The 16,365-nt window shown below is 37.4% G+C and overlaps 1 protein-coding gene across 1 annotated transcript in view; it reads left to right on the forward strand.

Moving 5' to 3' along the window:
• The first annotated feature begins 465 nt into the window (after nt 1–465).
• The window catches only part of LOC121943882 (WASP homolog-associated protein with actin, membranes and microtubules), a 50,950-nt gene continuing 35,050 nt past the window's right edge, over nt 466–16,365 (forward strand). Inside the window, exons 1-6 of the mRNA XM_042487480.1 lie at nt 466–1,180; nt 4,355–4,528; nt 5,754–5,904; nt 7,165–7,334; nt 11,141–11,348; nt 15,485–15,669. Coding sequence (XP_042343414.1) covers nt 470–1,180; nt 4,355–4,528; nt 5,754–5,904; nt 7,165–7,334; nt 11,141–11,348; nt 15,485–15,669 — 1,599 coding nt within the window. The 5' untranslated portion in view covers nt 466–469. The remainder of the gene's footprint in view (nt 1,181–4,354; nt 4,529–5,753; nt 5,905–7,164; nt 7,335–11,140; nt 11,349–15,484; nt 15,670–16,365) is intronic.

Here is a 16,365-nt window from a genome sequence, read left to right on the forward strand (position 1 = left end):
GGAGGTTTCAGTTTTGTTAACACAGTTTAAAAAGTGCAATTAGTGCGAGTGTGATTTATTGCGTTGAGATTACTCGGAGGTGGAATTCCCCAACATGTGACTCAAAGGTCGAAGTTGAAAGCAACACAAGGGGCATTGTGTTGCATTCATGGGTCCTCGTAAACTGTCACATCACGAGATGAAAATGCTTCTAATCATCTGAATTGTTTTCCATATGATCTCGACTGCTTACAGTTAATCAAAATTAGAAGCTTTTACCTTGTACCACGTTAAAACAACAGTTACGAAAACAGTTGTACACTAAAAAGAAGATTACTGGAGAGAAATTGCATAATATTAATGATAACAATGCTGTTATACTTATGTATTATCTAAATAATGTACACAAAACAGAACGGCTTCTATTATGCATTATATTACAATATTTGATTTCAGTAAATGTAATTATAACGGCTTTAATGTTAGATTTATGGCTTGTGTGAAACCGTTTATGAAAATTCCGGATATTTTTCATGCCCCGGAAGGCGGCTTACGTCACGCAAATGGCGGACGTTGTAAACAGAGCCAGCAGCTTCTCCGAGGCCGAAGTGAAACAGCTCTTTTTAAGATGAATAACGTGGATGTTGAGCGGTTGGATAGTTTGGAGGGCTGGGTGGCGGTGAAAAGTAACATATTTGAGGAATCGGAGACGTTTAAACTCGGTTTTATCGTCCAGTGGAGTGTCATCGAGTGTAAGTTCGCTGTCACTTGTCACAACCGGACGTTACAGCGGCAGAGACGCAAAGCTGAAGTTGTCGGAGATCCTCAGATGAGCTGGGCTGGACTTTTCTCCGTTAACGACCTAAAACACATCCATCAGCAGTTCTCCTGTGTGGCAGACGTATTGGGGACCTGCTTTCCAGATTTGTCAGAGTTCGAGGATGGCAACATTTGGGATCTGCTCTTCCTGAACCGGAGGTCAGGACCTGAAGATGACGATGAGAGGGACTTTGACACCCCGTGCAGGAAACTGGAAAAATACTTCAGCACAGCTATTGACATCTGCGGGAGGAAAATCGTGCTCGACACGTTGTTCACGCAGGACGAGCGGGATGTTGACGAGTACTTTGAAAATCTGCAGGAGTTCAAGAGGAAGACCATGCAGGAGGAGATGGCACGGGCCAAGGGTCACGTGCGACAGGTGAGGGGGTGTGACAGCTGCGGGATCACACGAGCCACAGGTGTTCATATGTGGGTCACAGAAAGTTGCCAATTCATTATGGAAATCTGGCAGTCTAATGCAGTAAAGCTGCAATACATCCTGTATAAAGGTGATACAGTTCAGTCATAGAGGTGTTAATTCAACTAAAGTGTACTTTTTTTTGACTTCACTGATGATACTGAAAAAAGTTTCTAATATTTTATCAATCCCATATATTGATGAGGGTAGGCCAATCATGTCCGAAGTCCAGCCTGAAGGCCATTTGTGGCCTCTAAACTGATTTTAAACAGCCCTTGGCCTATCTTGCAAAATACACTATATTCTATTTACTATAGACATAAAATTACCTCAAAAAGACACAAAACAACCACAAGGAGACACAAAATGACTTGGTAGAGAAACAAAACCGTAAAAGATGCATAAGGACTAAGAAGAGGCACAAAACCGCCGCAAAGTCTGTGTGTTTTACTCCAGTGTAGGAGAGGTGGTGGGGCCCTTTGTGTATATGGGCCCAGGGGCCCATTGTCTCATAATTTACCCATGCTTAGGACCTATCTATAATGCACTGAAAAATACATATATATGCCGGGCTATTATTATCTGAAGGAATGTTTCACTTGAATAAAGGAGAAATATTGGAAGATTTAGAAAAGTGATTTCCCTCAAGATCTTTTTGAACGTTACTTTGCAGGACTAGCACTACACAGTGGTGTAACAAGTCTACTATGACACAGCAAATATTTTACTGTTATTGTATTACAATCAAAGCTGTAGGTGCTGCATCACCATCAACACTGATGTTTGTTTTTCAGTGTTTGTGATTTGTACACAGAAATGGAACCTGCCCCCCCAGGTGCTTGCTAAACAGGTAAATGATTTGGTGAGAGATGCCTTACAGTGTAACGGCAGCCAGCAACTCCGCGTTTAAAGCCCAGAGATACGAGACCCTGTAGAAAACGCAGTCAGTGTACACACCATTAGTAACATCTCTAATCGAATGCAATCTGATTCATCAGTGATGCAGTAAATGGCACCTGTATGAAGATCATATGATAATTTGTTGACACTGTCGGAGAGCAGATTTGAGGCCATAGTTTGTGATGTTATTGTGTTTGTTCGCATTACATCTTACAGCTATACCCTGTATTACTCCCTTCAAATACATAAATGTAATAATAAAAAATAATCAACTTTATTTATGTAGCACTTTTCAAAACAAAGTTACAGTGATTTAGGAAAAAAAAGGCAGACGAACATTCAGAAAAAGCAATTTTAAAACAGTTTGAAAGTAGGGATGTCCGGATCGGATCGGAAGTATCGGTATCAGACACATCTTAGTTTGTTTGCTTTTTTGTTGAAAAAACAAATGCTGCACTAAGTGGAATTGTGATGAGAGCCACATAAATTAATTTTTAGTTTGTTTACTTTGCTATTTTGTAATAAAAATAAGATGAAAAATCCATAGGAATTGTTTGGATACTCATTTTTTTTGTATTGCATTTCAGAGTTATTTAACTGAAAGTGATATAGCATTGAGCAAAGTGAGCTAAATATTAGTAAAAAAAAATAAAATGATAGAAATAACTAATTACAAAAAAGACATTTTTTGTGTATATTAATAGGTTTTAAGAGGGGACTCGATAGATAAAAGTGAATTTAGGCTACAAACCCCCTGAAAGCACTCTTGTGAAAATATGATTTCATGAAGGATTTAAGGAGAATAAGGGCTTCGCCAGTCTGATCTCCTCAGGGAGGTTGGTACAGAGAGTGGAGGCCTTAACTGAAAAGGCCTGGTTACCTTTGGTCCTTGATCCAGCTTGTTGATTGGCTTGCAGAGCCTTGGCCGAGGACTTCAGGATGCAGTTGGACACGTACAGTGTGACATCTGAGATACGTGGTTGTGGGTCCGGAGGAGGCTTTAAAGTTAGCAATGATATCTTAAAAACAATTCTAAAATGTACCGCTAATATAGAAACAGGGTTCTCACGGTCATGCAAAACCTGGAAAAATCATGGAATCTGACAACCACATTTTCCAGGCCTGGAAAAGTCATGGAATTTGTAAAAAAAAAAATCATTGAAAGTTTTGAAAAAGTCATGGGATTTTTGTTGTGTGTAATGCAATGTTACAGTAACGTTCTGTGTATAACCTAGTAATACACAGTAGTAAGTAATGTAACATAACGGTAAATTTATTTTCTGTAGCTCAATGTAACAAAGCTCTAATATGTGAATTGACATTTTGTTTGCTATTGTTAAAAGTTGTTATTGTAAAGTACATTTCTTCATTTTCATTTCAGTTAGCTGAAATTATGTTTCCGTAGAGTTTAAATCTGATTTAAAAAAAAAAAAAAATGCAGCAAATGTGTGGCAAGAAAAAAAATATTTCGTATCTTGGGTCATGGAAAAGTTTTGAAATGTTTTTATGAAAATGTGTGGGAAAACTGCAGAAGTAACGTTTTACTGAACAATCTGGCTGCTGTATTTTGGACATGCAGGTATTTGTGTAAACTCTGTTAACTCAGACATATGTAGAGAGAGTTTCGTATAACTGCATTTCTAAGGAATAAGATTTAATTGACCTTGGACAGTCTTCTGAGCTGCAGAAAACAAGACTGGAAACCTCTGTTAACATACTTGTTCAAGCTGAAGATATTATCAAAGATGACACCAAGATTTTGAAAGTTTTGTAAAGAGGGCAGGGAACTAGACTGCACAGGTTTGTAGATCTTCAGCTTAGATATGATGAAATTAAGTGACATAGAAAAAGTTACTTATTTTCTTTACCAGTCTCCCATGTTGTTTTTTTCCCCTTATCCTTTCTCACCTGCATCAGCTTACTTCTGTCTCCCCTTTATCTGACAGCATTTCAGTTAGATCCAGCTGATTTAAGTGCACGCAGTGTCTGCAGTCTTAAGGTGTCACCACATGAAATCTTGATATGAAATGATTTGTTAATACCAGATTTAAAGAGAGAGAGCTGTCAGTGGTGAGTGTTAGAGAAAGGACTCGGTGGTATTGAAAAACACTGGCTTTACTGGCCAACCTAAGGCCTCCTGGTTATGAAATGTTTCTGATAGCTCTAATATTGAGTTTTGTGTTATTGATTCATGAAAAAGTCCTGTAATTGTGTTTATGTCTTCCATATTCACAGCTCCTGCAGAGTCATGGCACTGCAGACAGAATGGTTGCGCTGCTCAGCATGTACGAGGAAGAGGACGAGGCCTACCAGGACCTGGTCACTGTGGCCACCACCTTCTTCCAGTACCTGCTGCAGCCTTTCAGGGACATGAGAGAGCTGGCCTGCCTCTACAAGATGGAGATCCTGGTAAATAGAGACATATATTCAGCAGCAGTGGGCTTTTTCAGGATGTGGTCAAAAACATATACACAAAGGTGCTTTTTCAGGGTTCCTGTGGATCCTTAAAAGGCATTTAATTAATCTAAAATGAGGCTTTAATTGGTGTTAACATATCTTAAATCAATCTTTAAAAAGTTTTAAAAGTGCTAAGACATGGAAAGTATGTTCTAGAACTTTTTTTCTGATGTTGCATAATATTTTAAAAATCTAGAATAAATGTTACATCTATTTTTTTTTAAAATACATAGCCCACTGTCTGTCAGCCTAGCTGTTGCTGTAACCTGGACTATATGGGGATATGCAAATTAAAAAAAAAAAACTGGCTGTTAAACCAAGATTTTGTGGTGTAGCTGAAATCAGAACAAGGCAATGCATTTGAGGCTCTGTCTATTTTTTTGACCTTGGCAAGTTAGTGAATCAAGGTAGAGGAATACCACGTACAGAGTGAGGAACACAAAAGTCATGTGCTATGTTACAATGAACATTTTGGCAAAATTGTCTCTAGGTGTCTTTAAAAAGTCTTCAATTAATCTTGCCATGAGCTGTAGGAACCCTGCATCTACAATTTGTTCTGGTATCTTAATGCTGAAAATATTCTTATCAGGAATTTAGGCATTTAACACAAATTTAAAAGGAGCTTTACAGAACACACTCAACTCAAAACAAATGTCTGCATACAGATTTTGCCAAATTTTATGCAAATTTACAGCCTCAGAACATATTCAAATGCATTTAACAGCTACATGGTGCTAGTTCTTGTATTATACGCTGACAGTTAACACTTACTCCTCCCCACCATTAATATCACTAACTTGCAGCCTTCTATGTCGGTAAAAAGCAATATTTGTATGAACTATGTTTCATTCAGTGATCTCTACAAGTTCCCGTTCAGTCTTAGCTTTTACATTTGTAACTGCAGAGCCTCTTCCAGCCTGGCCTGCTTGATCTTTCTAACTCTCCATCATGGTCTAGACACATATCTGCACACAATTGATGGTGGAGCGATTGACACAATTTCATATTTTTCTGTCTCATTTGAAGATAATTTGAGGTTTAATTTTATTTTCTCACTGAATTATCTGAACTTTGACTAAAAGCTTACATGCATGTGGGTTAAGTATTTGTAAGAAGTCTGCATTACAGCGCTGAGTATAACATTGTCCACTGTTTTTCTAACTGTGGTTTCCTGCAGAAGTCTTTGGAGTTTGAGGACTTGGGTCCTAAGAGAATCGCAGCTCTGGAGAAGGAAGCGGAGGAGTGGAGAACGAAAGCCGAAGACGCAGTCGCCTCAATTCAGGACATCACTGTCACCTACTTTGCGCAGACTTCAAAGGCTCTGGCTGGTATAATTCTCTGTGTTTATTTCTTATTTGTGTAGGTGTGAATTAATTAATGAACGCTTTTATGTGCCGTTCCTCAGCACACAGGAAATGAAGCACAGTAGAGTCAAAAGTTGCATTGCAGCTGCAAGCTAACCAGCACAGACGGCAGAACGAACTGTTTGCATTGAACATTTTTGCAAACCCCAGATACATTACATATGTGTCTTTTATACATATCATATTAACGTTCCTAAAGTGAGGTATTATATGAGTCGACTGTGTCATCAGGAGGTGGATGGGATGGTGGATGGTGTGTCACCAAGGCGAGATTACTGCCAAGCTGCAGACCACTGTTGGAGACCAACATACAACAAAGCCAGCTGTTTTTTAGGCATTTCCAAAAGCTATTGTGGCACCAAAACCTGGTATTTTAAGTCAAAGCAGGATCATTTTCTAACCGTAACAAAGTGTTTTTTGTGCTTTAGTATAACCATATGTTAACCATGGCAATGTGAAGAATAATAAAATTTTTTGCTTCAACATACCTGCTACAAAATAACCTAAAAATGTTAACATCTGGTGTGTGCAGAAACATACAACGCCAACATTTATTTGGTGAGAAAACATATTTATGATACATGTAATTTGATATTAAAAATCAAAAGTCCTCACTAAATATACATTTTCACATTTATTTAAGAGGAAATAGAAGAAAGTTTTTTAAAAAATTACAGTATTGGTCCAGCACTGAAGCGAAAGTCTGTGAGTCCCTGACTGAGAGAATGCCGCCTCTCCCGTTACAAGATAAAAGCTCAGATTTCAAATTAAAAGCCCTGCAGTGTTTCATACAAGGTACAACCATATACTAGGTTTTGTCTTGTTTATATGTTTTATGAATAACAGAGAGAGTATTTTGATTATAAAAAAAACAAATTTAACAAAATACTCAAAAAATATTGTCTGATTATTCGGCTATTGGCTTTCTCCTCTATCATTGTTATATATCCCTTTAAAAATCAATCATCGGCTGAACTTTGTTAGGTATATCTTGTTACGTGGAAGTGTAAGAGTCAAATGGAAAAAGCTAAAACACAGCTATCTAGCAGTTTAGGGTTTAAACACAAAATGAACCACTGCCCCAAATCTTTTCATGTCAGATATTAATTGATAATCTATACAGTGTTTTTTAAGAGTCGATACAGTGTCACACTAGGAGGTTATATAGCAATACTTGTGTGTGATTTTGTGGTGTTGACATAACGGACTCTTGTGCACATTCAGGTATGTTAAAGCAGATGGAGGAGGATAAGTGTCGTTTTGGAGCTGCTGCCTGGGCGTCTGCAGCTCCCAGAATGGAGAAACTCCGCTTCCTGTTGGCCAAAGAAACCCTGCAGCACATGAGAACTACAGAGATGTGCCTCAACCGCAAGAAAAACAGCATCAGACAAAGGGTTTGTGTTTCTTTAGGTTTTTTTTTCATAATCCGCAGCTTTTCTAGTGGCTCTGTAATTAGTCAGCACATTCTGTACTGGTGTTTTGGACTCTGACACTCTTGTGAGGCTTTAGTTATCATTGAGATCTTTCTCTCCGGTACCAAGGCCAACACTGCTTTTGTAGTGGTTGTAATTCTGTCGAGATGTGACACAGTGAATCTTTCACTTGGTATTCCACTCTGTGATGTGATTTTCTGGCTGCAGAAGTCCTTTGATCTATTTATAAAGCCTCTGTTAAAAACACAGAGAATCCCCTCGATACACCCCCAAAACCTGCATACATGAATAAGTCAGTGCATCTGTGTATATATTTGTATTCAAAACGTGCCAGCCACTGTATATGCATATTTGTGAGTATGGACGGGGGGGTGCGGTTAGGATCACAGTATTTTCAGTAAACCACAGCGAATTACTTGGTGCTGTAGGGTGTCGTGCTGTGCATTCAAGCTTTTTGGAAAAGAACAGAACACCTTCAGCACCTTCACCTTCATGTGGCTGCATTATTCATCAGATTAAGCTCTTTAAAAATCAGGACTCTGGCAGTATCGAGCACTGTGAAATCAGCATGAGCTCTGACGGCTGTGTGTGAGTGTTGAAAATGAGATCAGTAAGCTACACCTACGCAAAATCCTGCGCTGATGGCAGCCTAACTCTGTGGCTCTTATGAGTGCGTTGGTATGCCTGCAGATGTCTCAGCGTGATGCCTTTTATTGTGTGTGTGTGTATATATGTTTGGGATGAGATGTGTATTATTTCAAATCAATTCACTTCGGCTATAGTATCATATCCAGAGAGTATTAATATTTGACATAATTCAAAGTGTTTCAAGGAACAGTTCGCCCCAAAATCAAAATTCATATTGCTCCTCTTACCTATACTGGTAATTACTAATGTAGATGTGTTGATTTAGAGTTGCTGAGTGTTGGAAGTATCGGGTGTATGTCAGCTTTCACTCATATAAAATGAAAGTAGAAAGCTCTCTCAGCTTGTGGTGCTCAAAAACATACATTTGAAAAACTCATCAGCAATCTTTCTTTACAGAAATCATGACCTGGTTACTGAAGATAATCCACAGACCTTGTTGTGAGCAGTTTCATGTAGGAACTATTTTCTGTCCTGGAAACCAAATCACCATTAATGTTTACATCTTGTGCTCCTGTTCGGTAGAAGAAATAGTTACTGCTCACAACAAGATCTGTGGATTATCTTGAGAAACTGGGTCATGATTATTGGAAAGAAACATTGCTGTTGATTTTTTCAAATGCTTTTTGTCAAACGATTTTTTAAATTATTATTTTATTATATTGGAGAGAAGGCAGGCATCTCTACAGCCGATATCTCCAACACTGAACAATCCACACTAAAACTATCTATAAATACCACTACAGGTAAGAGGAAAAATGTGTATTTCTGATTTTGGGGTGAACTGTCCATTTAAAGTACATACATATAAGCTTTGAATGTGTCAGCTCATTAACTGCACATCAGGTATACTTAATATTACTGTCCTACCTTGCAGGTAGCTGTTGATTTCATCGCATTTCATCACAGTATGAAAATCAACGTGCAGAGATTAAAACAGGCTTGAGATCCTCACACAGAGCCTCAGCTTTTTTTTCATGTCAGTTTTTTTTTTTACCTGGTAATGAAGCTGAAAGTAGAGACTATTCTGAAAACTCTTCATGTCAAAAAATCAAACACAAAAGGTTAATGATGAGAAGCATAGATATCATGAACAGGATCACGTGGAGGAGATTCTTTGACGAAGTAGATTTCAGTTTGACAGTTTGACTCTTAAGTGAAGTTCATTCAAGGTCTTTTTGAGCACAACAACAGGAGTTTTCTTTCCTCACCATCTCTCTGTGAGAGATTACAGGGTGTCTACTTGAAAAGTTTCAAAATGTCATAGGTGTAATTTTATAAGTATAAGTTTTAAGTTGGAATTTGTACAGTCCTAATTGCAACAAATCATTTATATAATTTCATTTATCCATCTTCTTTATTCTTTTGTCAATGTGAATCAGTCCCTTCTGGGTGAAAGTCTACATTAACGATGTTACAAATCTTTAAACCTACTACTAAAATTCATACAGTCTTTTACTTTATGCTTTATTGTTGTCAAAATGTAGATTAACCTAACTCAATCTAATAACCGTAATCCTACATAAAACCTGCATCTGCATGGGACTACATATTTATCGCTTACCTTCATAAAGTGCTGCTGACTGTTATTTGTAGGCCAACACAGATGTTAGCGTTGCTCTGGTTCCCTAGTCAAAAAGCCTATGGGATTTTTCCACTGGATTTTGGATTATTGCAGAAAATAAATGCAAACAAACATTGATGTTACTTTCATGTTTTATTCAGCAAGATCATCTTCAAAAATTAAAACCATTTTTATGATTTCTGAAGCATAATGGCAGGCATAAAAAAAAAACTACATTACGGTCACATGACTTCGATGTCGCCACCACAATAAGGCTGTAAAGCCGTATTTGGCAGGATGACATAAGGCGGTCATTTAGCCACTTGTTGGGAAAAGGGAGGACTACAAAAGTTATGTTTGGGTGTATTCACTGAAGTAGTTAATGTTGTAGAACAAAATGTGAAAGTCTCTTAAACTTGTGTTAACCACAGATCTTATTGCAGGCATCTAACCAAAACACATTGACTCTGAGCCAAGGGAAGCGGAAGTGCAAAAATGCTAACTCATTTCAGTGTTTTAGACCTCATTCCTGCAGCACTCTACACTTTCCTGCAGTGCTTGAATGAAGTAAAAGACTTTTCCCAAAAACTTAACTTAACTCTTAAATCTGTTTTTGAAAAATATTGTTAAAAGGTCTTAAAAAGCATAACATTTATGTGTCTGATACCTCTAGACACCCTGGATCAGTAATACCAAGTCTCAGCAATTTAAAAATTAAATGTGAAGCATGCTTTAAAATATCAGCAATATGGTCAGCAATATGTATAATAAATGAAATAATAATAAATGTATTTGATATAGCACCTTTCACAAAAATAAAAAACACAAAGTGATTCAAACAATAAAACATGCAATCAATAATAAAAGCAATACAACAATAAAAATAAAAGCAAATAAATAAATAAATAGAAGGAAGTTAAAGGGAGGACCAAAAGCTGGAGCTAAATACAAGCTACTGGGGACCAAAAAAGAAACACACCGGGGAGCAAGCACGAGAAAAATTAGGGTGGGACAAAGGCCATTTAGAGAAAATGGATCTTCAGTTGTGTTTTTAAAAATTTCTATTAAGGCTGCAGCCCATAAACCTGATAGAAGAGAGTTCAATAGTGTTGGAGGCACTACTTCAAAGGCACAATCACCTTTTGTTTTAGGTCTAGAATGTGGGACAACCAGTAGGCCCTGGTCAGACCTAAAGCAGAGGAGAACTTAACAGTTTGTCAATGTGTGACATGCAGCTGATTGCGTCAGTATAACAGTGATAAGTTATGCCACTGAAATGGCTAATAATGTGACCTTGTGGAAGCATATATAAAGTAAATAATAATAGGACCCATGACAGAGCCCTGAGGTATGCCACAGGAGAGAGAAACAGTATGAATGGATCAAGAGGCACAGATAAACTCCTTTCAGAAAGGTAGCAGTAAAACCAGTCAAGGGCACTCCAAGAGATACCCATTCATATATGCACAGATATGCACAGTGTGTTATTATACAGCTGTTAAGGCTGTTACATGCAAAGAGGCATGTATGATCCTCTAACATGTTTCTGTTGTTGCAGTTGGGCAGCCTGTCTGGAGAAGTCAAGAGCCACAGAGCTGGTCCCAGGTCTGCGTCTGGGGACAGCCAGCAGCAGGACACAGTGGACCAGCTGGAGCTGCAGTTCTATGAAACTCAACTGGAACTGTACGACACCAAGTTCGAGATCCTGAAGAACGAGGAGCAGCTGCTGGTGGCTCAGATAGACACCCTGCGACGGCAGATCAAAGGTACACTACACAGAACAGGTAGCTTTGTGGTGAACAGTAGATGTGTTGGCGTCTTCCTTTTCAAGAAAAATTGAATCACTATGAAAGACAGTGAAGTCCTTGTACAGTCCACTTAAAAACACTCAAGCAATATTGATTTAAAGGTGTATGGAGCTTTTTTTATGGCATAAGGCGTCCTTTTTCATAAATCATAATACCAGAGGCTCCGAAATACCGTAGCTATGCAGAGAGAAAAAGACTCAAGGCTGCTGATGGTGGAACTGTAGTTGGAATCCTCACACAAATTGCCATCTTTGCCTGAACACTGAGAAAAATATTAACACTTGAACGAGGTACTACTTTGCAGTATAAAAGCCTTTTGCTGGTTTACAGGACACCCAAGCCACAGCAACTTTTGATTCTTTATTTGTTCAGATTTTTGGCAAATATGCACCATTAATTGTATCTGGAATTAGTTTCAGTTCCTGTTTTCAATTTACTCATTAATATACAGACAACTATCACTGAGGTACTTTAAGGCTAAAGAAAAACAAAAAAATATAAGGGCGAGTGACCATCGCATGCTGACCTTTAGTGCAGTATTATTACTATATGTGGGCGGTGCCAGATGCGACACACTGAGAAAGCTATCTTGCAAATAAATACAGTGAAATATGGCAGTAGTGGCACATTTTCCATATTCTGACGTTCCATGTGTTCCGTCACAAACCGATGTTTTGGGTTTTTTTTGCATTTACAAAGTGAACATATACAAAACATCCGCCCTAACTTGAAGGATTTTTCTTCTTTTGCAAAATGAATGAATATTACAAACACAGAAAAGCATTGTATTTTATGTCTCCATCTGCTGGTAGGCCATTATGATAAGCATGATATGTTAATTCCACAACAGAAAACACTTGATTATCACTAAATTTAGTTTGTCAAAGTGAGTTGTTATATATCGGCATATCAGATACCAGCAGAAAATCCAATTCATGCATCCTTAAATTTATTTTTGCTGATTGAAAATCTGTTAAATATGGTCACAATTATTTTGTTTGTTGTTTTTTTTTTTACACAAATAAAAGTTATTATTATTATGATGATTATTAGTAGTTTTATTAATTATTTTTAATGTTTAAAATAAAGTATATTCAATTTAGTTCAATTGAATGGAAATGAACAAGTAGGTGCATATTTGCCAGCGTTAATTTGACTCATGTGTGACCATGCCCTCAAAACTGGACACGATGAGTATAACCAAACAGGCTAAGTGATGTGTTGCTTGTTCAAAAAAAATGCTCACCCTGCTTTATATTTGCGAAGCTTCATGAATTCAATCAGTGCTCAATATGCTCCCTAAATTCTGAAGTATATCTGGACAATTTTCCACGCTCCATCTGAGTTCTCTCATTCGCTGTATGTAAGGAACAGGTATTATGGAGGTTTATCTGCATGCACATCAGAGATAATGATAGTGTAAAAAGGAGGAAGCACTTCTCACACTTTGAAAACTTTAGTAAAATATTTCAAGAAAAGTACCAAAAATTAAGAAAAAACAGCAGGAAAATGACCCCCACAAGTGCTGAAAATTGAAAAAACAACAATTATATTTATAATTATGAATTTAGGCTTTCAAATTTTCTGAATTCTGGTAATTTTCTTTTAATCTTTTACTAATTTCTCGCAATTTGTGGGACATTTCTTGCCAAGTTGCTTACTGCCTTTTTTTCCCCATATTTTCAAAAGAAATCATACCAATTTGCTCAGGTTCCAAAGGGTTAAAAATCACATATTACAGAATGTTTCACATATAGATTAGAGGACGGTTGTGTTGGATTACATGATTATGTACAAGGGTTTCTGTTTTTCAGGTCATTCAGTGTCTTGTACACAGGGTTTACTTTGGGGAAATATTTAGTGCATGTAAATATTTCTGTAATTGCTCCTCCTGGGACGTCTGATGTTTGCGTGGAAGTCTTATGTGTGCACATGGTGTCTGTTTGTGTCTGTCACCTTGGCTGGAGTCAGGTTTATTTTCTCAACTAAAAAGTAGGAAGGTGTCCTTTACCAGTTGCAGCTCAGTAAAGAGAGCAGAAAAAGATAAACTGTTGCAAGTCAATGGAGGCTGCTGAGTTTGTGGAGCCTTTTAAAGGAGTTTGAAGTTCTTATTGTAAATAAACTTATCATGAGTGGGCATGACTTTCAATGCCCTTGCTGGAATATATGAATCATTTTATGAGAAATCTTCCTCCTGTCTCTCTCACAGTTGACAAAGGAAAACATGCAGATCACCAGGGTGCACCAGATGCATTATACTCTGTGTATATTCATGACTAAAACTCTGCATATGTACAAAAACAGAAGTTTGCAAATGCATTCTTTCTGTTTCAATTGGAAAGATGCATATATGCCTGATTCTTTTTTATGAAGCACAGTTATTGTGGAGCTGAGTGCACATGCCTCATTTCCACACCTGCAGTTTGGATGCAGAAATGCCCTAACAATTAGCATAACAATACTTGTGCCTTCATCATTCATTAGACCCATCACTGACAAATAAAGCAAAGAAAAAGTGCAGTTTTATATAAAAACAATTGGTCACCAAAAAAGAGAAAAAGTTTGTGTCTCAACGCAAGGTTCTCTAACGCTGCTTGAACAGCTGTCATTATGCTCGGCTGTGGATATTTGTAGCATCTGTAGCACTAATTCATCACATTTATGCAAACTATTGCAGTAAAATCTCATCATTATGGTTATTTAACATCAGAAGGATGAACAATGATTCATTCAGAGCGCTCATGTCGAAACATACTTCACAAAGTGCTTCACATGATAAAATCAAACGATCACTAACTGGGAGATTAATCTAAATAAAAATAATGATGAAATTTATTGCTCATAAATAATTGAAAATTGACTTTCTAAATGTGCCTTTGATTGACATGTTAAGAAGCACTGTGTGGCCTGCAAAAATAATAACACAGTCAGTGAATTTGGGGGGAAAAAAAACAAACAAAACCTAAAAACAAACGTTATCAGCCTCTCAATTTATATTTAATCTCGTCCTCATTATATCACCTGCGACAATTTGAGTTAAAACGCTGTACACGCCTCATCTGAAGTCTGTGTGAGGTGCACACATTCTCAGCACACACTTCTTTTGTAATCGTGGAAAAGGTGCACGCATGTTTTTTTTGCATGTGTGCTGTTTATGCATCTTGACCCTGGTTTCTTGTATGTTTGAATGTAGTTTTTCTACACAAAATTGCACCAAAAAGGAGCTGTGGTAGTGAGATTACACAAAAATTCTACTTCATATGCAGTTGGTCTGTAAAAGAAAAAAAACTACCATGCTGCAAGAATACTTTTTCCAAATCTGATCTTTATCATGCAAAAACCCTTTAAAAACTTGGCCTAGAAAACCAGGAACTGTTCTTTTGTGCAGATATCTAACTGCGATTATCATATTCATCTTAACCACTTAACCTGAAACAGGAAACTCTGTTTCTTGCTGTTGTTTCACCAAAACAGAAAATGATCAGATTTTCTTAAGTGCATGTACAGTATTACCTGTTTTTGAATTCAGACCTACTTGACTTGTTTGTCTTGCACAAGTGTACAAGTGTTTTACATGCACAGTCCAAAGTACATGTGCCATTGAGGCAATGTAATTTCCAAAGTAGTACTGAAGCATCAAGTCATCTCTGTTGAATACAGAGTGATGATGTAAGAATTACTCTTTGTATGAGTTGAAAGAGCACCTTTTTAACACAGGGTTCCCACAGATCCTTAAAGTCTTAAAATGTGTTACTTTTATTAATGTAGAAATAAGGCCAACCTTTTTGTTTTTCTGACATTGCATTGTAAAATCTCAAAATATTTTTTTTGGGTTTAAAAAATAATTTCATGAATGCCTTTTCTATTAATGTCACAGAGATCAGGAAAGTATATGTTGCATGGCTGAAACCGGTAAAAGGCAATTAGGCTCTGTGTATTTTATGCAAAAGGTTTTTTTTAACTTGACATTATGGGAATCGAAGCAATGGAATCCCATATACAGAGTGAGAAACACAAAATTGCCAAGAAACAGCAGGAATCCTGTGAACAGGTAAAGCAGAGTTTTGAGTGACTTGGTTGCATTTGTTTTGCAGAACTGAAGGAGGAGGTGGTGTATTATGATGTGTGTGAGGATCCAGAGGAGCTGCAGAGCATGGTTCATACAGGTATTCAACAAGCAGACTCTCCGGCTGTCAGTCAGCTCAAAAGACGCCTACAGACCTTGGAGACCAAGAGAGGCAACATCTGTTCCCGACGAGCTTATCTCCGCAACAAAAAGGTGTGAGAGAGTATCACTGGCATTTATTTTCAGAGGACATTCTCTGCCCCATACAGTGTTTTTTTAGTGGCATTTTGTTCCTTTTTTGAGGGTATTTGTCTCTGAATAATAGATTGGAGCTGTGCCGTTTTCCCCACTCTGTCCTCCTCATGTCTGAAACTGCTGAGTTTTTTAAAAAAATGTTTTTTACTATATGGCTATATTTTTAGCTGACAGAGTAATTGAAGCACAGTTGGAGCAGTTGGCTTGTCCTCCCGTTGGCTGGCTGCTTGCTCATTTGTCTGATTAAAAAACATTTTATTGCTCAGAACAAAGTGGAAGGAATCCCCTGGTTAGAGGCTCTCACGAATTGTCTACAGTAAACTACAGGCACGAAAAATTTAACAATGCAGTTAAAAAGAAGAGCACTGTGAAATTTTAAAAAATGCTCTTCTAAATAACTGAGGTGTTAATTGTTCTTCGTCATCAGTGACACTGACATTTTCTAAACTTTGAAGGACAAATTTGTCCAAGTTCTATAGTGTACAAAAGTGGTAACATGCAAGTACATTTATTCAAATACTGTACTTAAGTATACATTCCAGGTACTTGTACTTCACTTGAGCCTTATTTTATCCCACTTTATACTTTTACTCCACTACATTTCAGAGGGAAATATTATACTTTTTACTTCACTACATACTACGCTAGTTACTT

The sequence above is a fragment of the Plectropomus leopardus genome, chromosome 1 (assembly GCF_008729295.1).
Source record: "Plectropomus leopardus isolate mb chromosome 1, YSFRI_Pleo_2.0, whole genome shotgun sequence".
In the NCBI taxonomy this organism is placed as follows: domain Eukaryota; kingdom Metazoa; phylum Chordata; class Actinopteri; order Perciformes; family Serranidae; genus Plectropomus; species Plectropomus leopardus.